We start from the raw sequence: 22779 nt of genomic DNA, 5'->3' as shown, positions 1-22779 counted from the left end.
GTATTCAGAAATCCAAATACTAGTTCTAGCTGGGGGAACTCAGGACCAGGGGAAAGGCTGAGAGAAAACAGTTACCCACAGTGCTCCGTGATTTCTGGGCCCAGGGTGCTATGGGAACACAAGAGAGGAGGAACACTGCAGCCTCCCTTCCAGGGATCTGTGGAAGGCTTCCAGGAGGAGGTGACATCTGACTTGAATCCTGAAGAATGCATGAGGAAAAAAAAAGTAGGGGAAGGTCTTTCAGCAGAGGGAATGCATAAAGACAGAGTTGAGTAAGGGTAATAGTTTTCCAATGAGAATCTCATAAGAAGAAATTCAGAGAAGGAAAGGAGAAAACTTAACCAAACCCAGTCCTCTGGAGATAGAGATACAGAGAAAAATTAAAACAATATTAGGAGTTCTGGAGGAATTTAGAATGTCTTTTAGGTATCTCTCTTGGACACTCAACAGGTGGTAGCATTACTGGCTAATGCAGTAAACATGGACGAGCAGGTTCAGAGGGAAAATTTTACAAATATCCATTAGTAAGGTAAATGATACACAGTGCTAGAGTATAATCACTCATTCTACACGTGAGTACTGAACATGACTGTACAGCCTGTTCTAGGCGCTGAGTACACACCAGTGAACCAGGCAGACAAGGCCTCTGCTCTCATGAGGCTCAAGGTTTGCCTGGGAGACAGACCACAAACAAACAGGAAAATATCCAAAGTGATAAGTGCTGTAAAGCAAACATTAGCACTCGTGGATGCCATGAGAGGAAGTGATGCAGTTATTTAGATTGTGTCAGGAAAGGCCTCTTGGAGAGGCTCAGGAAAGATTTGGGATAGGACAGCAATATGATCATGATAACGATAGGACAGCAGTGCGGTAGCATTCGCTGACTGAATCCTTTCTTTGTGCCAAGTGGATTATTTCGTTAAATCCACAATACAATCATATAGGTAGGTGGTGTTGAGGGGCAGAAACTTGCCAGTCAAACACAACTCTGCCTCCAGCCACACTGGACACAACTACTTTTGCCTGTTCCACGCTGGGCCTTGAGAGGTGAGGATTGGAACTATGACAAGGAACACAATCACCCAGGGACACCAAAGCAGGAGGAAAAGCGGGGGGGTGGGGGGTGGAGGGGGTTGCTGAAAACTGAAACCTAGAGAATGCCAACACTGAGCGGGTAGATGAGGTGCTCTGAAGACAAGCACCTCAGCCATGTGGCCTGACAGCCACGAGACAAGCCAGCGTCACAAGGAAGGGAATGAATGGTCAGCAGTGTCCTGTTGTCCACATGACCTAGAGAGGACAACAACCACACAAATCATCCATCAGATTTAGCAACCAATTATTGATGAGCTTGGCCAGACAGGTTTTAGTGAAGTAGTGAGGGAGGGCCAGACTGCAGGGTTGATAAGGGAAGATTTCTTTTCCAAGAGATACAGGGTAGAGGCCGGACGACTTGCTATGGTGCTTGGGGTTGTGGTTTGGTTTAAAGAAGGGAGAGACTTGAGGGTTGAGCCTTTAGAGAGGAAGGTTGAGAGCACAGGAGACAGAGGAAAGAACTGCTGGAACAAAGTCCTTGTAGGGACAAGGACAGCACACAGAGCACAGCTGGAGGACCGGGTCTTAGTAGGCAGAGAGGCACCTCTTCTACTGTGATGGGAGTGGGGGGGAGTAAGTAAGAAGGTAGCACATGTGGGGATTTCTTTTCTCTGAAGTAGACCTATTGTCCTCTGCTCAAGGTGAAGACTGCAGGGAGAAGGTAGTCCTTCTGGAGTCCTACTTAAGGTTCAGCTTTGAAACAGGGCATGTGGGTGCTACTGACCTGTATAAAAGACTCCAAGTAACCCCGAGGTTCCTTTTGAGTTTGGAGCCCTTGCATCTGTGCCAGCAGCATGTGCACAGCTGTGAGGTGTCCTGCTGCAAGCCAGCGAGCTGGGCTGAGCTGTGTGGCACAAGCTGCTCCGGTGGCACCTGTCCCGGGAAGATCACTTTAGGCTTTCATCTGGCTTCTCTTGGACAGTCCTGAATTCATGGGCTGTCCTACAGCCAGAACTAAACAAATTTGCAATGCAAAAGTGTATCTTCAAATTAGCCCTTTAAAGAAACCCCCTAATCCGTGCCATCTGAATATGAAATATGTATTAACATAGAAAATAGTAGGGGGTCCAGGATCTTTGGAGATAAAATGATCAGTGAAATAGTTGGAATATTCTTGTATTGTCCTATTTCTATGCACATAATGTTACAGCTACTGCCTATGTTTGATTCAATTCGATCCTTTTTAAAAGTTAAATACACAGCTTCCCTGGGCATGTAATTGTGAAACATTTTGTTGATATGCTATATCACAGTACTTTAAGATAACACAGGTCTTTCTCCTTGCAGAGAATTTCGTTGCCACTACGTGCATACAAAACAGAGGGTGTAATCAAAGGGGTATCTGGCATGCATCCAGAACGCTATCTGGACTAGTCTGTGACTGGCTGCCATAGTTTCCAGTCCATTTCTGATCCATGACTTACTGCTTCATAACTGCCAGTTTCCAAGGTTTATCAGGATGGCACACAAGAGCTCAGTCATTACTTTCTAGCTCATTCTCAAGTGTGTTTTACTAGTAAACATTTTTGATTATTTAAAATAACAAAATAAGACTATCAAGATTGTTTTTACCATCATTTCTCCATTTTCTATCAACAGCATAAGCTAGTGCAGGGAATGTTTCCAAAAAGTGTAGAATTGTAGCAGGAATACTTCAGGTAGCTGATAGTTTCCATGCCTTAAGCCAGTAGCAATTTGTGTAATAGAGAAAGGATTAGACAATTTAATGTTCAAACTTCACGTGAAGCACCTGAATTATTTTTAAAAACACCAGCCGACAACTGCTACTCTGGCAGTCTGGTTCGAAGACATTTACAAAGAACAGAGATTCCGGAAATTTTAGTGTTTAAACAATTCAGAAATTTTCTCTTGCAATATATCAATTCCTCTCACCAAACTTGAGCTGTGTGACATGAATCCCGTGGTTGCATTACATGGAATGTTTTCAAAATTACTTTCTCTGAGGTCCTCTAAGCACTTTAGAAGCAAAAGATTGAGGATAGCAGGACATCCTGAGGCCTGAACCAGCACTGTCATCATGTTACGTTGTGAGGCTTTGGAGCCTAGCAGAAAGAGTTGGACACCACTTCTCAGGTATTTTTGCAAAAGCCAGCCCCCCTTTTCCCTGCAGGAATCAGTTCATTTCTAATAATAAGCCTACTTTATGTTATTGACTAAAATACCTTAAAAGTGTTCAATTTTCATATTTCACTTCCTCATAACCCCTACTTTTTAAACTGCATGCAGATTTAAATGCCAAGATATGTAAATCTATTTAATGTAGGTTCCTAGCGGTTTGACCTCAATATTTGCAAGTTAATTTTCCTCCAACGCAGTGGCTGTAATATTTTGACTTTAAAAAAAAATTTTTTTTTAACATTTATTTATTTTTGAGAGAGAGTGAGACAGTGCATGAGTGGGGGAGGGGCAGAGAGAGAAGGAGACACAGAATCCGAAGCAGGCTCTGGGCTGTCAGCACAGAGCCCAACGCGGGGCTCGAACCCACCAATCGCGAGATCATGACCTGAGCTGAAGTCGGACCCTCAACCGGCTGAGCCACCCAGGCGTCCCTTGACTTTTTAAATCACTTAATTTGATTGCTGGTTGCAGCCAGATAATCATTTCATTGATGAAATGAGGAGAGATTAACATAAAACCCGAGAACACCCGTGTCCAACTCCAGAAGAATGTTAGCCAAACTGAATAGCTGACGTCAAGTGACTTGAGTTCAGGAAAACTCTGATGAGTTATAATGGCACCAGCTGTGGCATAGTTTAAAATTTGTGTTACGGTGGTGGTGATGGTGGTGGCTTCTGAAACTGAAAAAATGGAAACTGTCAAAAAATAGGAATATGGTACAGCCCCTGATCTCCGAGTGAAACTGAAAAGGGGGTGGGAGCTCCGTGAGTATGGGGCCAGGCCGTCAGGTTCAGGCCAGGGAGGCGGTGAGGGAGGGGAGGAAAAGCTCGCAGGGGGAAGGAGTGGGGCGCTAGACAGTCCCGGAGAGAGGAGGAGGGAGGGGGAGGGAGGGGAGCGGCGGAGCGCGGAGCCGAGGGGAGGGAGGGAGGGAAAGTGGGAAAGGAGTAGAGGAGTTGACGGGGCGCAGAGGTTAACCTTGCTCGGCTCGGGGCGGGCGGCGCATCTCGGCCCGCGCGCGCGGAGGAGCCCCCAGCGCGGGACGGCGGCGGACCCATGTCGCGCCCGCGGCGGGTCCCGGGACCCCAGCGGGAGTCCCGCGCCGGGCGTCTCGGGTCTCCGGGAGTCTGAGGTGCGGGCCACGCGGGAGTGGCGGTGGCGAGCCCGCTCGCTGGTCGTTATGAGGACGGATCTAAAATGACCAGCAAACGGAAGCCCTTCCCAACGCAGCTCAGGCGGTCCATCAGCGAGCAGTTGCGGGACTCCACGGCCAGAGCCTGGGATCTGCTGTGGAAGAACGTCCGGGAGAGACGGCTGGCAGGTCGGTGCCCGCGAGACTCCGGGGCCGCGGGGCAGCAGGAGGCGCGGGCGGCTCGGCACGCCCGGCCCACCTCCCGCCTTCTCTCGGGGTGCCCCGCACAGGTTTTCGGAGCCGGGGGCTGGGCCGGGCCGGCCGCGCGCACCCCCTCCCGGCCCGGCCCGAGCGCCCGCGCTCCCCGCGCTCCCCAGGCGGCGGTGTGGGGTCCGTCCCGCGCGCTGACAGCCTGGCGGGGAGCGCCACGCGGGGCCGAGAGCGGGCGCCGGGCTTACCTGGCGACTCTTCCTTCCTTCTGGCGGCCGCCTGGCCCGGCTGGCCCGCGCTCCGCAGCCATCCACCCGGTGAATGAATGAGTGCCTCACCGAGGGCTACTTCTCTCCCAACTTCGCCTGTTCCACAGCGTGTTGGGGGTGGGGGGTGGGGGGATGGGGGGGAACAAAGCAAGGGAGAATCTCCAAAGTTCTGGGAGACCAGACGTTTGGGGGATTGGGGTAGGGGGAAGATTTGGGGAAGGACAGGTGGACAGCTGTTGGTGCAAGTGGATCGCCGCCCACAATCCCGGTGTTGCTGTGGATCAGGCTCTCCTCACTTTGGGATTACAAAAGAGGGGCCTCCCGTTTGGGACCTATTGCCCACGAATCAGAGGAAGAGAAGAGGTGATTATTCTGAGCTAAGGGGTCCCTAAGAATCCTTGCTTAGGTCAGAACACCAGCCCCCTCCTTAGCACCTCCCCCAGCCTCCCCACGCCGTGACCTTACTTCTGTGCTGTCTTCGATGGAACCATCTCCTTGTAGGGCCACGGATGCAGTGAGTGGCCTGAGCCTTCTCAGAGCCCTCATTCAGAGCTGTAGGTCTGGTTAGTCACCGCATCATCCCTGCCCCAATAAGGGAAAGCCGCCCTCCACACAGTTCCAGAGCAGTGGAGGATTTAGGATCCCTTCGCCCAAGGGCTGGCTGCTTGAGGTGTTTCAGGGATTGAGGGAAGTGTGGTTGGAAGGGTCCCTGAGCTGACCACCGGTCCGGTCTCTGGACCTCGTTGCCTCCTGTCTTTTCAGCAGTATCTCCTGAGTTGGTCAGTGACCACAAGGATGGAAGAGAGTTCTAGAGAAGAAGGTATGAAGTCTGGACAGAGGGAAGTGATACCAAGGGTGACATGGGAGATTTTAACCTCCTCTGGGCTCCTCCCCTTTGCCTTAAAGTAGAACTGAAGTGTGTTTGCTAGATGTTCTGCCCCTGCACCCATGCAGCCTGACAGCATTCTGGAGTAGGTGCCCAGAGACTGTATCTCCTTCACTGTGAGGTCCTTATCAATCTAACCGGTCAAATTAGAAGCAGGGATTATAGATGATTTCAACACTCAATGTTGTCAGCATAAAATGTTCATCCCATATTTCCTGTCCAACACAGTGGCCCCGTTTAGTAAGCACCCAAGAAATAAACAGGCTTTTCAGTCTAGACCCAGAAATAAGTTGTGACAACTGGTAGTTTTGACTGTTGACTTTTAAAGACTTGTATGTGCGTTGCAGACCTCAGTTAATAACAATTAGTAACTTTCCCTGTTACCCTGCTAAATTGTATAATCTATGTGATGATTGGTGTCAGAAAAATTTTTGTGGTCTAGTAAACATTTGTTGCTTCCTAACTTCAGAGTGCTAACTGCAAATGTCTCCTTCATAGCTTCTGTTACTTAAGTTTGTTAAATTTGTTAAATCAATGGATCTTCAGGAAACAAGAAGTCTTTCCAGGAGGGCTGCCAAGGCTGTGCTGGGTTTTTATAGAAGCTGAGGCCAAAGATGACTGCAGCCCTGTCTTTTTCAAAAAGAGATCTGGGAAGGAGGAGAGTGTAATGTAAAGACTTAAAACCATTAAGGTTGTCCAGGAAAGTCATTTATTCACATGAATTGTAGAAATTGCAGTTTAGGTAAGGTGGTGGAGAGAAAAGGTTTTGATTCTGGGAAATAAACCATAGAAAGAGATTTTAAGATCATGAGTATATAGAAATTAAGGCTAGAAATGGCTTCAGAATGGTAAGTCTAAGAGTTCTCCCAGAGTAGTGCAATTAGTTTTTAAAATAGCGGTATGAGGTTTTAAAAATGTTTAATCAGAATATTAATATCTGCTTACCCATAATCTGCTTACCACTCTGCTAACAGTGGATGCCAGCGGGTTATTCAACTAGCACCAAACAATCCTCTGTGAAGCAGACTTCAACTTGTGCTTCTCCAAGCAAGCTGGGATGATTGCCACAAAACCAAGCCAACTCCATGAAGGAGCTTTTAGATGCAAATTGATTTTCTTGGGTTTTCTTGCTAAGGTAGCTAAAATATGGAACTTTGGCCACGAGACACTGAAATACTTAAGTTATTAATGTTGGCATCAATTCTAGGGGAAAGTGTTCTTCATTTGTAAAAGTGTTCTTTCTATGCTTCTGTTCACAATATCAGAATAACCAACCATATGAATGGACCCCCAGAGACTATCTACCCTGCCAAGACGTGATACTGACTGGCTTTTTTTTCTTAAGTTTTTTTTTTTTTTTTCTATCAGATAAAATTTGTGTGCTGGTATTTCTTTAAATTCTCTAAAATTTTCTTCTTATTACCTCTGGTCAATAGAACAGTATTCACAGTGCTTTATAACAAACTTGTGTTTATTGTCTAGAGCAATCCTGAAGGTATTTGAGTCTCCCTTTTACTTTTTTACACCCAAAGGAAGGAAATCCTTATTCTAACTCACTCCTACTTCTCTTTGTGAGGGGCTGTCTCGTCAATGAAACAAAGTCAAGAAGTAAAAGTGCTTAATGATACTGAAGCGTGTGGATTTCTATGCTGTGGGGCCATATTTAGGAAGGAAGGGACTATACGTAATCGAAAGAAGTATTTCTTAACACATATCACAATGCAGATAATGAAATAATTGGAAGGATAAGATGTGAAGGATGTTCAAATATATTCATTTTATCACTAAATTTAAAAAGGGGTAAGTTATTGTTAAAGAAGGATTGATATTGGGAGCGCTTCTTGGGCCTTCCAAATCTGTAGTAGCTGCCAAATTTCCATCAGACTATGGCATTTTTGCCAATGCATACTTCTTAATTTCCCGAGACTCTAACCCCGCAAGGGGTCAGCAAGAGTTTTTCTTACTTGTTATCCCAATATTGATTATTCCAATAATGGTGGTAATTGTTATTTATTCCCAAGATGACAAAATTAGTGTTCAAAGCAGGATTCTAATGCGTGTTGTCAAAAGTCAAAGGCCACCTGTGCCCATTTTCCCTTACAGTTACCCTGCTTCTTCCATAGGCTTTATGGAGACACACGGACCTCAAATCCTTTCTCCAAGTCTGGCACTTGCAATTAGTTTAAAAAAGAATAGTAAAATGAACTGGAAAAATTGCTCTTTTTTTTACTCCTGGAGTGACAAAGATAACCCTATACACCTAAAACAATGTCCCTTTGTCATCCTGTTGGACTGCTAAGTGTATGGGCTCATAGAGATTTGAAACCAACAGCCATACCTCTAGCTTGTCAGGGGCCCCTAGGTGGTGAGCCTTGCCCACTACCATCACTATAAGAAGCCAAGGGCTATAAGAATGAGAGGCTGTCATAAAGCCTAAATGTAGGTTTCTTCAAGATAGGTGAGTGACAGGTTCTTTTGGCTTCCCCAGATCTGTAATCAGCCACCACTGGTGATGATTCTGAGCTTTTGTAGCATCATTAAATTCTCTAGGCAGCAGCATACCCCTCAGCTTTTGGTGTTTGTAAGCAGCTTGAACTACTTTTCAAATGGTAAGGTCTGAGAAAATCCAAATGAGTTCTCTAAAGCTTTCTGCTCCTTTATTTTAAAACCCTACTCTATTTTAATGGAAATGTAATCCATATGTTTGATTCCTTTATACTCACATAACAGTGTTTAGGTGGCTTGTGAACTAACTGATGTCCAAGTCTTTTGATCTCTTTTATAGTCTCATTTTAAATCATTTCTCTTAGACACAGGAAGTTCTATTGCTGCCAAGAATAAACTAACTTAAAACACTGAAAAGTTTGAGTTTCGATGAGAAACACTAATTCCACCAAATTTCAGTGAGTTCTTGTCATGTTAAAACAGGTTCATTCATTCTCAGAGTCAACAGTAGCAGCCTGTGATGTGATGTAAACACAAGACTGGGACTTTAATGCAGAGTGGGATCAAGAATAGAACATAGGCGATAAAGACATTCCTTATTAAAATCTAAATGTGTTCCGTGATATCAAAAAGCACAGGATGATACCAGTTGATCCTTTTTATGTGTTTTATATCAGCGTTCTTCCTTTTTATTGTCACTTTCCTGTAAGGTACAGGCCATCCCACTTGTCAGGTGTTTTTTTAAACATCTCTTGAAAGGAGAATACATTTAGATGTGATTTATATTAACAATGACAAAAAAAACTAAGTAAGTATGCAATTAAAATCAGAGAAGGAGAACATATTCCTTATATAAGGGTTCTCAGCCTTAGCTACACATAAAATCACTGGGAGCCTTTTATGAATATCAGTGTCCTGGCAGCCTCTTAGAGATTCTGCTTCAGTTTAGAGAGGGCCTGGGGATGAGTATTCTTTTTCAAGCTCCACAGATGGTTCCAGTGGGTAACCTGGCCTAAGAACCACTGACTTATAGTAACTACCATTTTATAACTCTCAAAAGTCTATGTCTAGCAGAAGGTCATATTCTAGGCCCCTAAGAAAAGTTTTGATTAAGTAGGGTTGGAATGAGCTTGTCATTTTACAGAAAAATAAAAGTTTGGGCCTAGTTGCCAGGGTAAGAAATTTGCTTTTGGTTCTACCTATGGTAAGAAGCAAAGGACTTTATGCAGAGGAGTGGCGGGTCCTGGTTTAATTGTCGCCAGAGTGGTCTAGGTGAGAGACAAACAGTGACCAGGACTACAGTAATAGTGATAGAGATGGAGATGTAGGGACATATTTGGAATATGTGTTGAAAGGAGAGACGACAATGCTGAGGTTAGTGGCTGGAGGTGAGGGAGAAGGATCAAGAACTCCTGGGTTGTAGTGCCATGGGCTGAGATGGGGCACATGGCAGATACGCGTGTTGCAGCTGCAAAAGGAAGTTTTGTTTTTGTTTTTGTTTTTGTTTTGTTTGTTTTTGCTTTTGGCATTGGACAGATGAGGATTGAGGAGTTCTCCTTGAGCCAACTTAGACCAAAAGTGCCTCTTAGACATCCAAAAGTAAAAGTCAAAAAGTTGGCTGTGCAAGTACGGGTTTGGAAGAAAAGTCAAAGCCAGAAATATAAATCCAGAAGTGATTGTCATATAACTTTTATAGAATAAAACCTAAGGATTAGATGGGGTTACTTGGGAAAAAATATGTAAATAAGAGGAGGGGCCAAGGACAGAATCCTAGGGCATCCTTTATTTAAAATTTTTTTTTTCAACATTTATTTATTTTTGGGACAGAGAGAGACAGAGCATGAACGGGGGAGGGGCAGAGAGAGAGGGAGACACAGAATCGGAAACAGGCTCCAGGCTCTGAGGCATCAGCCCAGAGCCTGACGCGGGGCTCGAACTCACGGACCGCGAGATCGTGACCTGGCTGAAGTCGGACGCTTAACCGACTGCACCACCCAGGCGCCCCAGGGCATCCTTTATTTAGAGCACACTATTTGGATGTGAACTCTCTCTGTATATACATATGCTAAGTTTCTGGAGAATTTGAAAAAGCAACACTGTCTCAATTCAGCATTCTTATAGCAGAAGAATAATCGTGCTATGCTGAATAATCTTTTGTGACAGATTTATTTGGTCCCAGAACTGCTGATGAATGAAAATAATCATAAAAATATGTCTTGCTAATAAAATATAACTTTTTTTAAATTTAGAAATGATACCACAAAGTAGAAATTAAAAACTTCAAATAACATTTGAAGGGAAGGCTGCTCAAGTTTGCCCTCATTAAAAAAAAATAAAAATATGGTTAAGTATAAGTGGTCTTAGCAGGAATATTTCTATGGTTATTATAACCTGTTGACCCCACGTATAATGAAGTAAGAGCTTTATATTGGAAAGATGACTTTTTCAATGTCATGATATCCAGGAATAGTCTACTCAAACAAAGCTTAGCTTGTAAGAAAAGTTCTCTATATTGAGGTTTTGAGTACTGCATCCATTTACTGACCTTTATCAGTTATGGTTTGTCCATAATAAAGTTGATTGAAGGGAATTTCTCTGAGAAAAAGAAATACTATCTTAACTTTTTGCATTTGTAAGAAGAGTAACTTAAACTTGGCCTAACCTATCTGCAGCATGCTAGCTAATCCTTAGAAGCAACACAGTTTCCTCCAAGAATTGGAGCAAGGAAATGATCACATTCATTAATTGCTGGTGGTGCTCTGTATAAGAGACACGAGCCCTAATAGTTGGTTGGAACTCCTTGAGGAGACCATGTGGTACAATTTTTTTGACTCAACAACATGAGACATGGAGCACACGTCTAATGAATATATACTCCTTTCATTGTGTTTTTTTAAACCTTCTGTTCAATAAAACAACTTATAAGGAAAAATTTGCTAAAAGGCCTTGTAGTTTACTGGGAGTTTATCCAACAGTATATTTCATTCTGCCCTTTTGCAAGCTTAGTGATATTGCAAAATGAAAACAAAAGTGGTTTGAAAAGTGTTACAACATTCCTGGGCTTTTTTCAGAATCCTTGACTGTTTAGTCCTAAAACAGTCGAGTTGAAGGACAAACATTTTTGTCATGTTTGTAGTTAGTCAATAAGTATTTATTGAGCCATGAAATAGCATCCTTGTCAAAGCATGTTGGGACTGTAGTGCAGGATATTAATTTAGTACTGTGGTTTTATCCTGGCAAAGCACACAAATTTTATTATGCTGCTCAAATCACTTCACTCATCTATTTAACCAGAAATAGAGCAAGCTTCCAGAAATTGCAAAAGGACAGTATAGAATGTGCCATGCCTACACAGTATTGCGTTTGCAAATCTGCTGTGTCAAGCCATTTTATATTTTCAGGCAGACTATTTCCCTAGTAACATTTTTATCCAAAATAAAAATTTCAGAATCTTACGGTTCTGTTATATTGTCTCATGCTGCATATTTTATCTATATTTCAACACGGCATACTGTGTTTGGTGAATACTTTTCTTTCTCTTTCCTATATAGGAAATCAAATGAATATGAGAGGTAATTGTTGTTCAATCCCATGAAAATTAATATATTTACTTGCTGACATTAAGTTGGAAAGTCTTATCAGATGCTTTTTATTCTCTCTCCATCTGATAAAGTAGAAAAGTAGCCAGGTTCCTTGAAAGATATTTGAAAGCACTTTCCATTGAAATGTAATATTTATCACTATGATAAGGTTCTAAAAGTGCAAATATTTGAATATGTGTAACAGTGTAAGTTACACTAACGCACCGCTGCATGGAAACGTACGGATGGTCACGGTGACATTGCAAGGAGGTCCGAGTATTGCTTCCCTCCTTCACCTGACAGTGAATTGCATTCATCTCAGAACTCTTCAAAAACAGTGATAGACTGCACCTGTCCCAGCCATGAGGAGGTGTCCTCATGATCTTGGAAATAAATTACATCTTTATTTTAGTCCCAAGAAAATACGTCATAAGCAATAGACATAAAAGGCGAACAATTGTTAGAATTAAAGTAAGTAAGTTAAAAAAAAAAAAACTTTCATATATTTCAATATAGGCTGTTTTATTCTTTCTGGAAAAAGAAAGAAGCTTTGTGCTGTATGTTTGATTTTTGTTCTTAAATCTGAATCAAATCAATAATGGCAAATGAAAAAGAGAACTCTTAACCACGTAGAGTAGCACTGTAGTGGTGGAAAAGGGATTGAAGCTATTTGAGATGTCATATGAATAAAATCACAGCTGTGCAATGGTGATTAACATCTGTGAAATTAGCATCACTTCAGTCATAATGTTGATATACATATTTGCCACAGCTATGGCTACAGTGCCAAGAGCATGGAGCACCCAGGACTGTAAATGCATGTTACTTTACTTTCAGTGCGTATGTAGTGGAGGGCAGGATTAGCTGTGTTTGGCATGATGGAGGATTACTGGCATGGCATCGTGATCTAGTGGTTGGGAGTGGCTACTGGAGCCCAAGACTACATGGGTTTGAATCCTGCCTCCAACATTTAAGCAGTCGGTCGTTGGGAAAGATAAGTAATTTCAATGTTCTTTAGTTTCCTCATCTTTAAAAAGGAGGATACGCATAGTACTTACCGTATAGGGTTGTTATGAAGATTAAATGAGTTAATATTTTCAAAGTATTTAGCATAGTGTCTGGCCCCTAATAAATATTGTATGAGAGTTTATATGGCTATATACACACAGACACTCCTAGCGACCCCCACACAGTCAAAACTCCAGGTATAACTTTTGAGTGCCCCCCACACTTACCTACGAATAATAGCCTACTGCTGACCAGACTAATAACATAAATAGTCAATTAACACATATTTTGTATAATATATATTATATAATATGTAATAATAAAATAAAAAATATATAATATAAAATAAATATAACAAAATAATATAATGTATTGTATATTATATATACATATGTGTGTGTATATATACATACATATATATATATATACGTATATATACACTGTGTTTTTATAAGAAAGTAAGCTAGAGAAAAGAATATGTTATTAAGAATATATCATAAGGAAGTAGGGGCTCCTGGTGACTCAATCGGTTGAGCATCCGACTTCGAGCCCCAGGTCATGATCTCGTGGTCTGTAGGTTCAGGCCTCATGTTGGGCTCTGTACAGACAGCTGAGAGCCTGGAGCCTGCTTCAGATTCTGTGTCTCCCTCTCTCTCTCTCTCTCTCTCTCTCTGCCCCCCTCCCTCCACCCCCCACCCCCACTCATGCTCTCTTTCTCTCTCAAAAATAAACATTAAAAAAAAAAAAAGAATATCATAAGGAAGTGAAAATACATCTAAAGTACTGGACTGTATTTTTTGGGGAAAAAGTCCAGATACAAGTGAACCTGCACAGTTCAAACCTGTGTCATTCAAGGGTCAACTGTATGTGTACATGCAAGTGGAGAATAGAGCAGCAGAGACATATTTCCTGGTAAAGGAGATGCTTTTATCTCTAGCCTTAAACCACTTACCCCCTTCATTCATCAGCCGTGTCTCTTTTTTTAAGCTTATTTATTTATTTTCAGAGAGAGAGAGAGTGTGCGTGAGCACGAGTTGGGGAGGGGCAGAGAGACAGGGAGAGAAAGAATCGCAAGCAGGCTCCACACTGTTAGCACAGAGCCCAACATGGGGCTTGATCCCACGAACCGTGAAATCATGACCTGAGCTGAGATCAAGTCAGATGGTTACCCCAGCGCCATATCTTATGAACCTATTCTTAAGATCCCATGTTCAGGGATTTCCAAGAGCTGAGACGTTAGTCTCACTCTCTTTGCTCTGAGATTAAAAAAAAAAAAAAAAAAAAATCAAAAACTACATATGTTGGCAGCATGGTTGGCAGCATCTTGTGTAACCCATTAGTGTTCTAGCATGAATCATTCATTCTACTAACGTTTGTCTTTCTGAAAGATCATCAATTATGGTTTGTTCATCAAAATCACCATCAGCTTTAGAGGTATGCAACCATGAATTCATTCCCATGCCCTTGGCCTAAATGGAATTTGATGGAGACCTAATTAAAATGAGGGAAGTTAGATTAGATAATCTCTAAGGACCCATTTAGCTTTAAAGATCAATGAGCCTGTAAAACCAGACCATGTGTCTGAAGGAAACTTAATGCACTAAGTCTTTTAGCTCCCTTTCTGTATAGATTTCATAGGATGTTCTGAGAGATGAGGAAGCTGAAGCCCAGAAGCATACCCTCAGATGCCTGCCAGTGCCATTCCCCATGCTGGTTTGGTTACCTACCTCCACCAACAGCAACAACTTATAATTGGTACTTTCTGTAATTGGAGCTACCTCTGCCAGAACTGGAGTGGAACAAGTTGGGGGGCAAGCTGGGAATCCTGGGCCTGTGAACACCTGTAGAATCTCTCAACAGCCCCTGCACCGCACTCATGCAGGGTCGCTGCTCAGAAGGGCTCCGTCCTTGGTCTAGTGTTCTTCTATTGAAATTTTGAAATTATTAATAATCGTTGAATGGAGGGGCCCCATTTTCCTTTTGTACGGTGCCTGCCAAGTGACGTAGCTGGTCCTGCATTCAGAGAAAGCCAGGGTCTTGTAGACTCATGCCTTGATTTGTGAGTTCACCTTCGTTGGTGACTTGCTGTTATTTAAGTAAGATAAAGGGATGCATAAAAACCTAGGATAGGGGCGCCTGGGTGGCGCAGTCGGTTAAGCGTCCGACTTCAGCCAGGTCACGATCTCGCGGTCCGTGAGTTCGAGCCCCGCGTCAGGCTCTGGGCTGATGGCTCGGAGCCTGGAGCCTGGTTCCGATTCTGTGTCTCCCTCTCTCTCTGCCCCTCCCCCGTTCATGCTCTGTCTCTCTCTGTTCCAAAAATAAATAAACGTTGAAAAAAAAATTAAAAAAAAAAAACCTAGGATATTAGATTTGGAAGGGACCTTGGAAGACTTTCCTTAAGCACCTACAACTATAATCCACGTGCCCTGTGCTTCTTGCTCTTGGGAAAGGCGATCTCCCAAGGGAGAAATTGTGTTTGTTTTATTTTATTGTTTATTGATTCTGACAGCATCATTATAAAATAAGGCAATAACATTATCCCTAGTGTTTACAGAGCTATAGTGATTTTATTTTAGCTATTACATATATTGAAGCAAATATTTTAATTAGTTTTTTAAGGTTTTGCAGTGTTTAGGTATAATAGGAAATAGGGACAAATTATACAACTCTTGGTAATCTAGATTTTCAGATCCAAGTCTTGTTTTGAAAAGTGCTTAATTAAGCTTTTTCTTAATTAAAAAGTTATTTGCAATACCCATAATAGATTAATTCATTAAGCCACTGCTATTAAAACCATTAAGGTTATTTCCTGTGTAGGTTCATCCAGGGCTACTTACTAAGAAAAGGAAATTAGGAGAGGTAGTAATAAAGCCTATCATTTATCACCAGGGATTTTCAGCCCATATCTGCCAACATTTTGTTTTGTCATTATGTCCACCTGTCTCCATGAAGAACACTAAAGCTGACTAGAGTCTAGTCTCTTAGTAGTGCACAGTTTAAAATCCCTCTTTGCTAACGGAAGCTATATAGAACTCACCATTTAATAATGTTTTTTTAAAAAGGACACTTTCTTTTGTTGGAAATTAAGTTTATTATTTAATGCTAAGTATTTCTGGGCAATTGACTAAAAAAAAAGAGTGCATTTTCATTTGCTCTTAAGCTACTTCAAACAAAAATGTGCTTGCATAGTTCAAAGTAGTAAATAAGTAGGTCCCTCGTTGGTGGATTCAAGGCCATGTTAGAAGTGAACCTGGCTGACAGCAGGGCCATGGCATGAAGGTGGGCCCAGGTGCTATTCCACAAGGAGAATCAAGTGACAGTGGCTTGGTAAGCTCCTTCTGTATGTTCAGATCTATACATATGAGAAGAGCGAGAGGTGTAAACAGCTCTATCCAAGAGCCTGAACAAGTTCGACTTGCCAGGTTAAAAAAAAAAAAAAATCCATAGGAGTAAATTAAACCTTAATAGCACAGTTGCCAGAATTCGGAAAGTGAAGCTATAACTCTCACTCTGGACAAGGTCCCCTACATCAGTACTCAAATACAATGATTTACTCAAGTGTCTGTTTGCACCTTAGCCCCAACCTCCTCCCGGGAAAAAGACGGTGCCTCGTTCACTGTCGATAGTCCAGTTGCCCTAGCACAGTAGCTGGGATACAGAATGTGCACAATGAGTGTCTGTTGAGTGAATGAACCAGTGGTCATTATAATATTAACAGCAAACCTGCTTGGACCCCATTGTGTGCCAGGCATTATGCTAAAGACTTCACACATTTTCTCATTTGATGCCCAGGCTTCAGGAAAGGTACTGCCAGGGTCGCTGTTAGCACCCACAGCAGCTTGCTGTGATTTAGAAAAAGGCTTCTTCTCTGGGCTCACGAATTAGAAAACGGTGCCTCTTCTGAGCAAATGCAGCCCCAAGGGCAGGCAGCTAAGCGAGTGTACCCTGGCCTGAATTTCATCCTGTGTGCCCCCCACCCCCACCCCTTGGCTGGTTGCTCTGTGTAAGTCACAGTTGTACACAGTAGCCCTGGGTGCTACTACCTCCAGGTGATGCCCGAGGAAACTAAGGCGTGGAGAGGTTAAGTAACTTGTTCAAGGCACATAACTACTACTTGTAGCTATGTAGATTTGGGAGGCTGGCACAATTCACATGACTTGTAAGGTTTGTGAGATCCTGAAGACTCCAAGAGCCATATCCTTGTCACAGTCTAGCACTTAGGAAGAAGGGGTAAGTGTTGATGGGTGTCATTGTGACAATAGGGAACTATTTGCAGAGCCCCACCCAGTGTTGCCTCAAGGTTACCACAGGGGGTATTAGGTGGGAGCTGACCATGGCATCCTGGCATCCCAGGGTCCCCATGGTAATAAAGACGATGATTAATGGTGATCCTAAATATTTGTGTAAGACTTACAGTTAAATGTCTTTCCATTAAGGTAATATAACAGTGGATTAAAATCATTAGGTTCTCACAAAAGTCCCTTGAGAAAGGCGGGGTAGGTGCTATGATCTCAATTATTTAAGTGAGACAAATGAAAATAAGAAAAATAATGTGACTACCCAAAGCCTCATGACCAGTGAGGGCCAGAGAGGGATTTGGATCCAGCTCCTACTCCAGTGCTCAGTCTTCTGGTCTCTTTCCTGTTGCCCAGTGTGAGCTCTGCTCTGTGAGAGGTCAGTTGCGAGTCAGGCTCCCAAGCCTAACTGAGCATCAGAACCACTAGAAAAGCTTTTAAAATACAGGCTCCTGGACTCCTCACCAGATCCATTGGATCAAAATCATCCCTGGGGAAGCAGTATAATGAGTGTGTTTGTGTGTGTGTGGTAGGGGGTGGGGGAGAGGATTGGTCTGTAGTTATCATTTTTAGCAAGCTTCCTAGGTGATTTTTGTTGTTTGTTTACTGCCTGCCCAGCACTGTCCTCTCACCAGTGACTGGAAACGGCTCTAAACTCATGATTTTTTTTCAGGCTCTATGCCTTGTGCTATTCAGTGTCTTCTAGTCTCATACTTTTCTCTCTCTTCTGCCTACCTAGATCTTAGCCATTTTCAAGGACTAGCTCAACTCCTTCATGATTTTGTTGCTAGTGCTGTTCTGGTTATGCCCACTCCTGCCTCCAGACAGTCTCACCTTCCGTACCTAGGTGCTCTCAGGGGGGCTAGAGTGTGGGAGCAGCTTGAGGGCCTGCTGCATGTCAGGCCCCTAGTTCAGTGTTTCTCCACATGTCACCATGCGAACCATCACAGCAAGATGCTGAGGTCATGATTATCATTCCCATTTTAAGGAGGGGGTACGTGAAGAAACCTGGCTGAGGCCAGCACATCTAGGAGAGGGCATAGTCTCATCTGGCTTCAAGTACCTGCCTTTCTCTTCATTCTGCTGAATATTCCAGTCTTCAGAAACCAGGAAGATTTCTTTTATACTATAATTGAGAAACTGTCTTATGTTAAAAAAAAAAATCTTTTACCTCCCACTGTATAACCCACATAGTAAAAACACCTAGTTGTTAAAGAAATAAAAAAATGCCTTTTCTCCTTTTGTGAAATTACTTCCTAGCAAGCTTCAAAAGGCTGAACTGATATTGATCAAGATAGTATATTTATTTATTCAAGCCCTTTAATATTATGAGGAAATAACAGCCAACATTCCATCCTTTTCTTTCTTTTAACTGGAAAACACATGAAATGTTAGAGCATATGGATGACTTTCAGATTACCTTTTCCAGGCTATTCATTTTACAAGGGTCGATTGAATCTCAGAGAGATTCAGTTAACCCATTCCAGGTCACATATCTTATTGGTGATAAATTTGAGATTAGAGTCCAGCTGTGTCTCATAGGATTATAGGTGAATTCATACTTGGCCATCCAATAGCAAGCAAGATGCCCATTTTTGAAATTAGTCTAGAGTACAAACTTCTTGAGGGAAAAATAGTTCCTTACCTCAAGAGCGAAGCTTTCCCCATGAAATATGTTTATGAGTGTTTGTTCCGGCAGCCTGACTCACTGCCTCAATGACTGAAGGACATTAAAGGAATAATTGCTCCTTTCTAAGTGCTCTGGTGGCCCCACGCCCTGCAAGATAACCTTGACCTGTCCTCCTGCCTCCTTCCAAGGTGCAAATGGAAATTTTATAGCTAAAGAAAGCTAACACTGCTATCGTCACATATTGGGTGACGAAAATGGGAGAAAGCATAATTGAAATTTAAATAACAATTTTTCATCTATTTAATGGCCCTTTGGGCCATTATTTTAAGTTACAGAGCTAGAGGGAAAAAATGGTTTTTTAACCCCCCAAATCATATGATTTTTTCCCCATAGTGACTCCAAGTTCTTATTCACTTAAATTATTCAACAAATATTTATTAAGTCCCTACCATGTCAAACACTGTCCCACCTACTGGGGATTCAGTGGTGACCAAAAGACAAAATCCACACCCTCACCAAGCTTCCATTTGAGTGGAAGGAGACAGATAGTAATGAATAAATATATAATATGTGTTACAAATAGCACATCATGAAGAAAAACAAATAATGAGAAGGAACTGGAGAATGAAAGAGAGTGCTATTTTGGATCTGATGGCCACAGAAGATCTCTCTGGGGAGGAGGAGATTGGAGCAGAGACATTCAAAGATCTGGGGCAAAGAGTGTTCTAGGCAGAGAGAATAGGACATGGATCATTCCTGAAGCAGGAGAGCACGGATGTGTTTGAAGAAAGGCCAAAATGTCAGTGGGGCTTGGGGTATGGTGATTGAGTGGGAGAGTGGTAAGAAAAGGGGTTTTCAGATGGCCAGGTCCTCTGCAGCATTAGGCCTGGGAAGGAGTCCTGATATGATCTTGAGTATAATTTGCCATGAACAGTTATCTGGTTTATGATGTAAAAGTTGAGAATAAAAGATGATAAAGGCCAAGAGTGGCTTAAAACTTTTTTTAATGTTTATTTATTTTTGAGAGAGAGACAGAGTATGAGTGGGGGAGTGGCAGAAAGAGAGGGAGGCACAGAATCTGAAGCAGGCTCCGGACTCTGAGCTGTTAGCACAGAGCCTGACGTGGGGCCCAAATCCATGAACCATGAGATCATGACCTGAGCTAAATTCAGACGCTTAACCGACTGAGCCACCCAGGCTCCCCAGAAAGATTTTTTAGAGGCCTCCCAGAAATATCAAGTTTAGTTAATGTCTCAGTTGTAAAAAACAAAAAAAAACCAAAAAACCCCATAAGTACTTAGTTGCTAGTCACATAGGGGCCAGTGCTTAATTAAAAAGAAGGAGAGAATAACCTCTGCCCCTCAATTTTTTGACACAAATGGGAAGAATTAATTAGATCCATTCATTCATTCAGAAACATTTAATGAATATCATATTCCAGATACTCTGCTCTGCTCTATGCCCCAAGCATAAAAAGATGAAAAAGACACGAAGTCTTACCCTCAAGGACTTGTAGACAAATGCAACGGCAGCAGCAGAATATACAAGCTATAGAGGTAGATTAGAGGATGGAGTGATGAACTTGGCCTGGCTTTGCCGAGCCAATGACCCTTGAGTGGGGCCTTAAAGGAGAGAAATTACATCCTAAGAAAGGGAAAACGCAAGCACATGCAAAGAAACAGAGAGGAATGGAGTTGCATGAGTAAATTGTATATATTGCTTGATGGGACCTGGGGTCAAGAAAACTGGAGAGGTGGGCAGGGACCAGATTATGAGCCTGTGGATTTTATCCATGACTTCCAGTGCTATATCAGGTAGTCTGTAATTTCTTTTCTAGCTCTAGGGCTTTATGTCATATGAATCTGTTTTCCTTTCTCCATCAGTGTTTGAGGTAAGAATCACCAGCCCCTGTTTATTTTCGTATTTATCTTTTTAAGGTTACCTTGCTCTACCACTTTAAAGAATAACCATCAGAGCCTCTTTTCTTGCATGGGTGTTGCAAAGAACTTGAGGTCTTCTGTGGCTTTTAACAATGACTTTAGTTAAATTAGCAGAAACTACAGAAACTCCTGTGAATTTCCACTTTCCTGCCTTGCTCCTTGGGGCTTTTTCACTCCTGATCGTGGTGCAGTTGCATGGATTTACAAGTTTACAGTTCTGGGAAGTGTGTGCTATACATCTGGTATATTACAGAGATTTGGTAGTCGGTAATTTTCACAGAAAACTAATCTGACTTCTTTATCAATTTTTCAGATTTCGGACTATTTTTTTAAATAGTGTCTTTAAAAAGAACCATCCATTTATGGATGACCTACTTGAGGCAAGATCGCATACCAGGTAGTGGGGACACAAAAATGAATAAGATAAAATTCTTCCTTTAAGAAACTTACCACTGTGGAGGATTTCTTACAATTCTTATAAGAAATCTTATAATTCTTTGACTGTAATATATACACCGAATGGCGTTAGGTTCACGATGAAAAAGGTTTTTACAAAATTTCATTAAAAATAGTTGAGTTCTTTGGTGATGCATAAGCTTAGCCTCTCCTGGAAAGCTGAATTTATTTATCCAACACACTGACTAGAGGCAAGGAGGATAAAAAAAAAAAGCCAGAAGAAAAGTTCTAATTCATGATACATAACTTGAGAATCTCCATTGAACAGCTGCATTGTAACACTCACCCTTTTTGTTCACATGGAGTTGCTCTCTGGAATCCTCAGATATCCATGGTTGCCCGAGGGCTCTTCAAATGTCACCAGGGCAACACCAAAGTAACACACATGAAGAAGCCCTTCTGTGGCATTCTTTATGAAAAGCATTGAATTAAATTATTGCATAACAAATCATCTGCATATGAAAGGCAGTGAACTGTTGGAGAACCCAACTGGAAACAATGCTGAATTTGATTCTACCTCCACTGATAACTTACTGGCACCCTTAGAAATCTTGTTGTGACCAGAGTCCCCCTTTTGGAATGTGGGAAATATTAACACTGTACTTAGGACCTCAAGGGGATTATGAGCTAAATTAGGGAGATTGTTGAGATGGTCATAGAAAAATCCCTTAACCCCATTCCTCTCAGCCTTTCTCCATCAACCTTTCAAAAAAAATTAAGGAATTTCCCAGTTTAGATGAAACCATTGCTCCCCGCCAAGGAGATCCTGGCAAAACAGATAGCAGCTGCTTTGATTGAGTCTTACCATGTGCCCGAGACCGTGCTAAGCACTTCACATGCATAATTTTTATGTCACCCTAATGACCTGTATTGTAGGGTCAATATTATCGAAGTCTTCATTTTATAATGGAGACATTTAGACTGAAATGTATGTGAATCTTGGCCCAGTTTCACAAAGCTCAGGAGTATTCCGAAGCAAAGAGTTAGAACCAGGTGATCTGTCTCAGGAGCCCTCAAACCTCTGTACATATTAGTTTAGAGGGAACTGTATATCAGAGCACATTCTCTATCACTTCTATACCTGGCTACTGCTTATTCTGGATAGAAATCCTTGTAGTAGGAAAAGTAATTTCTACAGACTAAGTATATTAACTCAAGAAAGCCTGTAAAGAGGCAGTGTATGAAAAATAGAAGTGATGTTTTAGGCTTGATTAAACCAAATAAGACAGATTTTGGAAAATATACTGAAATATTTGTGTCCAAATGATACTGCCGCTGGCAACCCAGCCTCCCTAGCATAATGCTTGATGCTTTTCCTGGGGAATTGCCCCCCTTATGAACCACAATAAGGAGAAAATGAGTGTCACTTCTCTTTGGCTAGATTTTAATGTTGGGTCCCCAGAGAAAACCAATCACCTTCTTCTCACCAGGATTGTCCGTGAAAGATCTAACTATTTAAAAAAAATTTTTTAACGTTTATTTACTTTTGGGACAGAGAGAGACAGAGCATGAATGGGGGAGGGGCAGAGAGAGAGGGAGACACAGAATCGGAAGCAGGCTCCAGGCTCTGAGCCATCAGCCCAGAGCCCAACGCGGGGCTCGAACTCACGGACCTGAGCTGAAGCAGGACGCCCAACCGACTGAGCCACCCAGGCGCCCCCTAACTATTTTAAAGAGCAGGTCCTTGGGGGCGCCT

The 22779-nt window shown here is 42.4% G+C and overlaps 1 protein-coding gene and 1 long non-coding RNA gene across 3 annotated transcripts in view; one reads left to right on the top strand and one right to left on the bottom strand.

Annotated features, from left to right (window-relative positions):
- The first annotated feature begins 4401 nt into the window (after positions 1-4401).
- The window catches only part of STARD13 (StAR related lipid transfer domain containing 13), a 238380-nt gene continuing 220002 nt past the window's right edge, over positions 4402-22779 (top strand). For both annotated transcript variants that reach the window (XM_040448173.1, XM_040448168.1), the window contains exon 1: positions 4402-4552. In XM_040448173.1, coding sequence (XP_040304107.1) covers positions 4429-4552 — 124 coding nt within the window. In that variant the 5' untranslated portion in view covers positions 4402-4428. The remainder of the gene's footprint in view (positions 4553-22779) is intronic.
- Positions 4405-5746, bottom strand: LOC121012840 (uncharacterized). Its single transcript, XR_005782352.1, has 3 exons — positions 5308-5746; positions 4822-5011; positions 4405-4518 (listed from the first exon to the last, which is right to left on the bottom strand). It is a non-coding gene; the product is annotated as an uncharacterized LOC121012840 (long non-coding RNA).

This window comes from Herpailurus yagouaroundi, unplaced genomic scaffold (genome assembly GCF_014898765.1).
Source record: "Herpailurus yagouaroundi ecotype Mexico unplaced genomic scaffold, PumYag 197, whole genome shotgun sequence".
NCBI classification, from domain to species: Eukaryota; Metazoa; Chordata; class Mammalia; order Carnivora; family Felidae; genus Herpailurus; species Herpailurus yagouaroundi.
The sequence above is the reverse complement of the archived record's forward strand: the minus strand, read 5'-3'. Positions and strand labels throughout refer to the sequence as shown.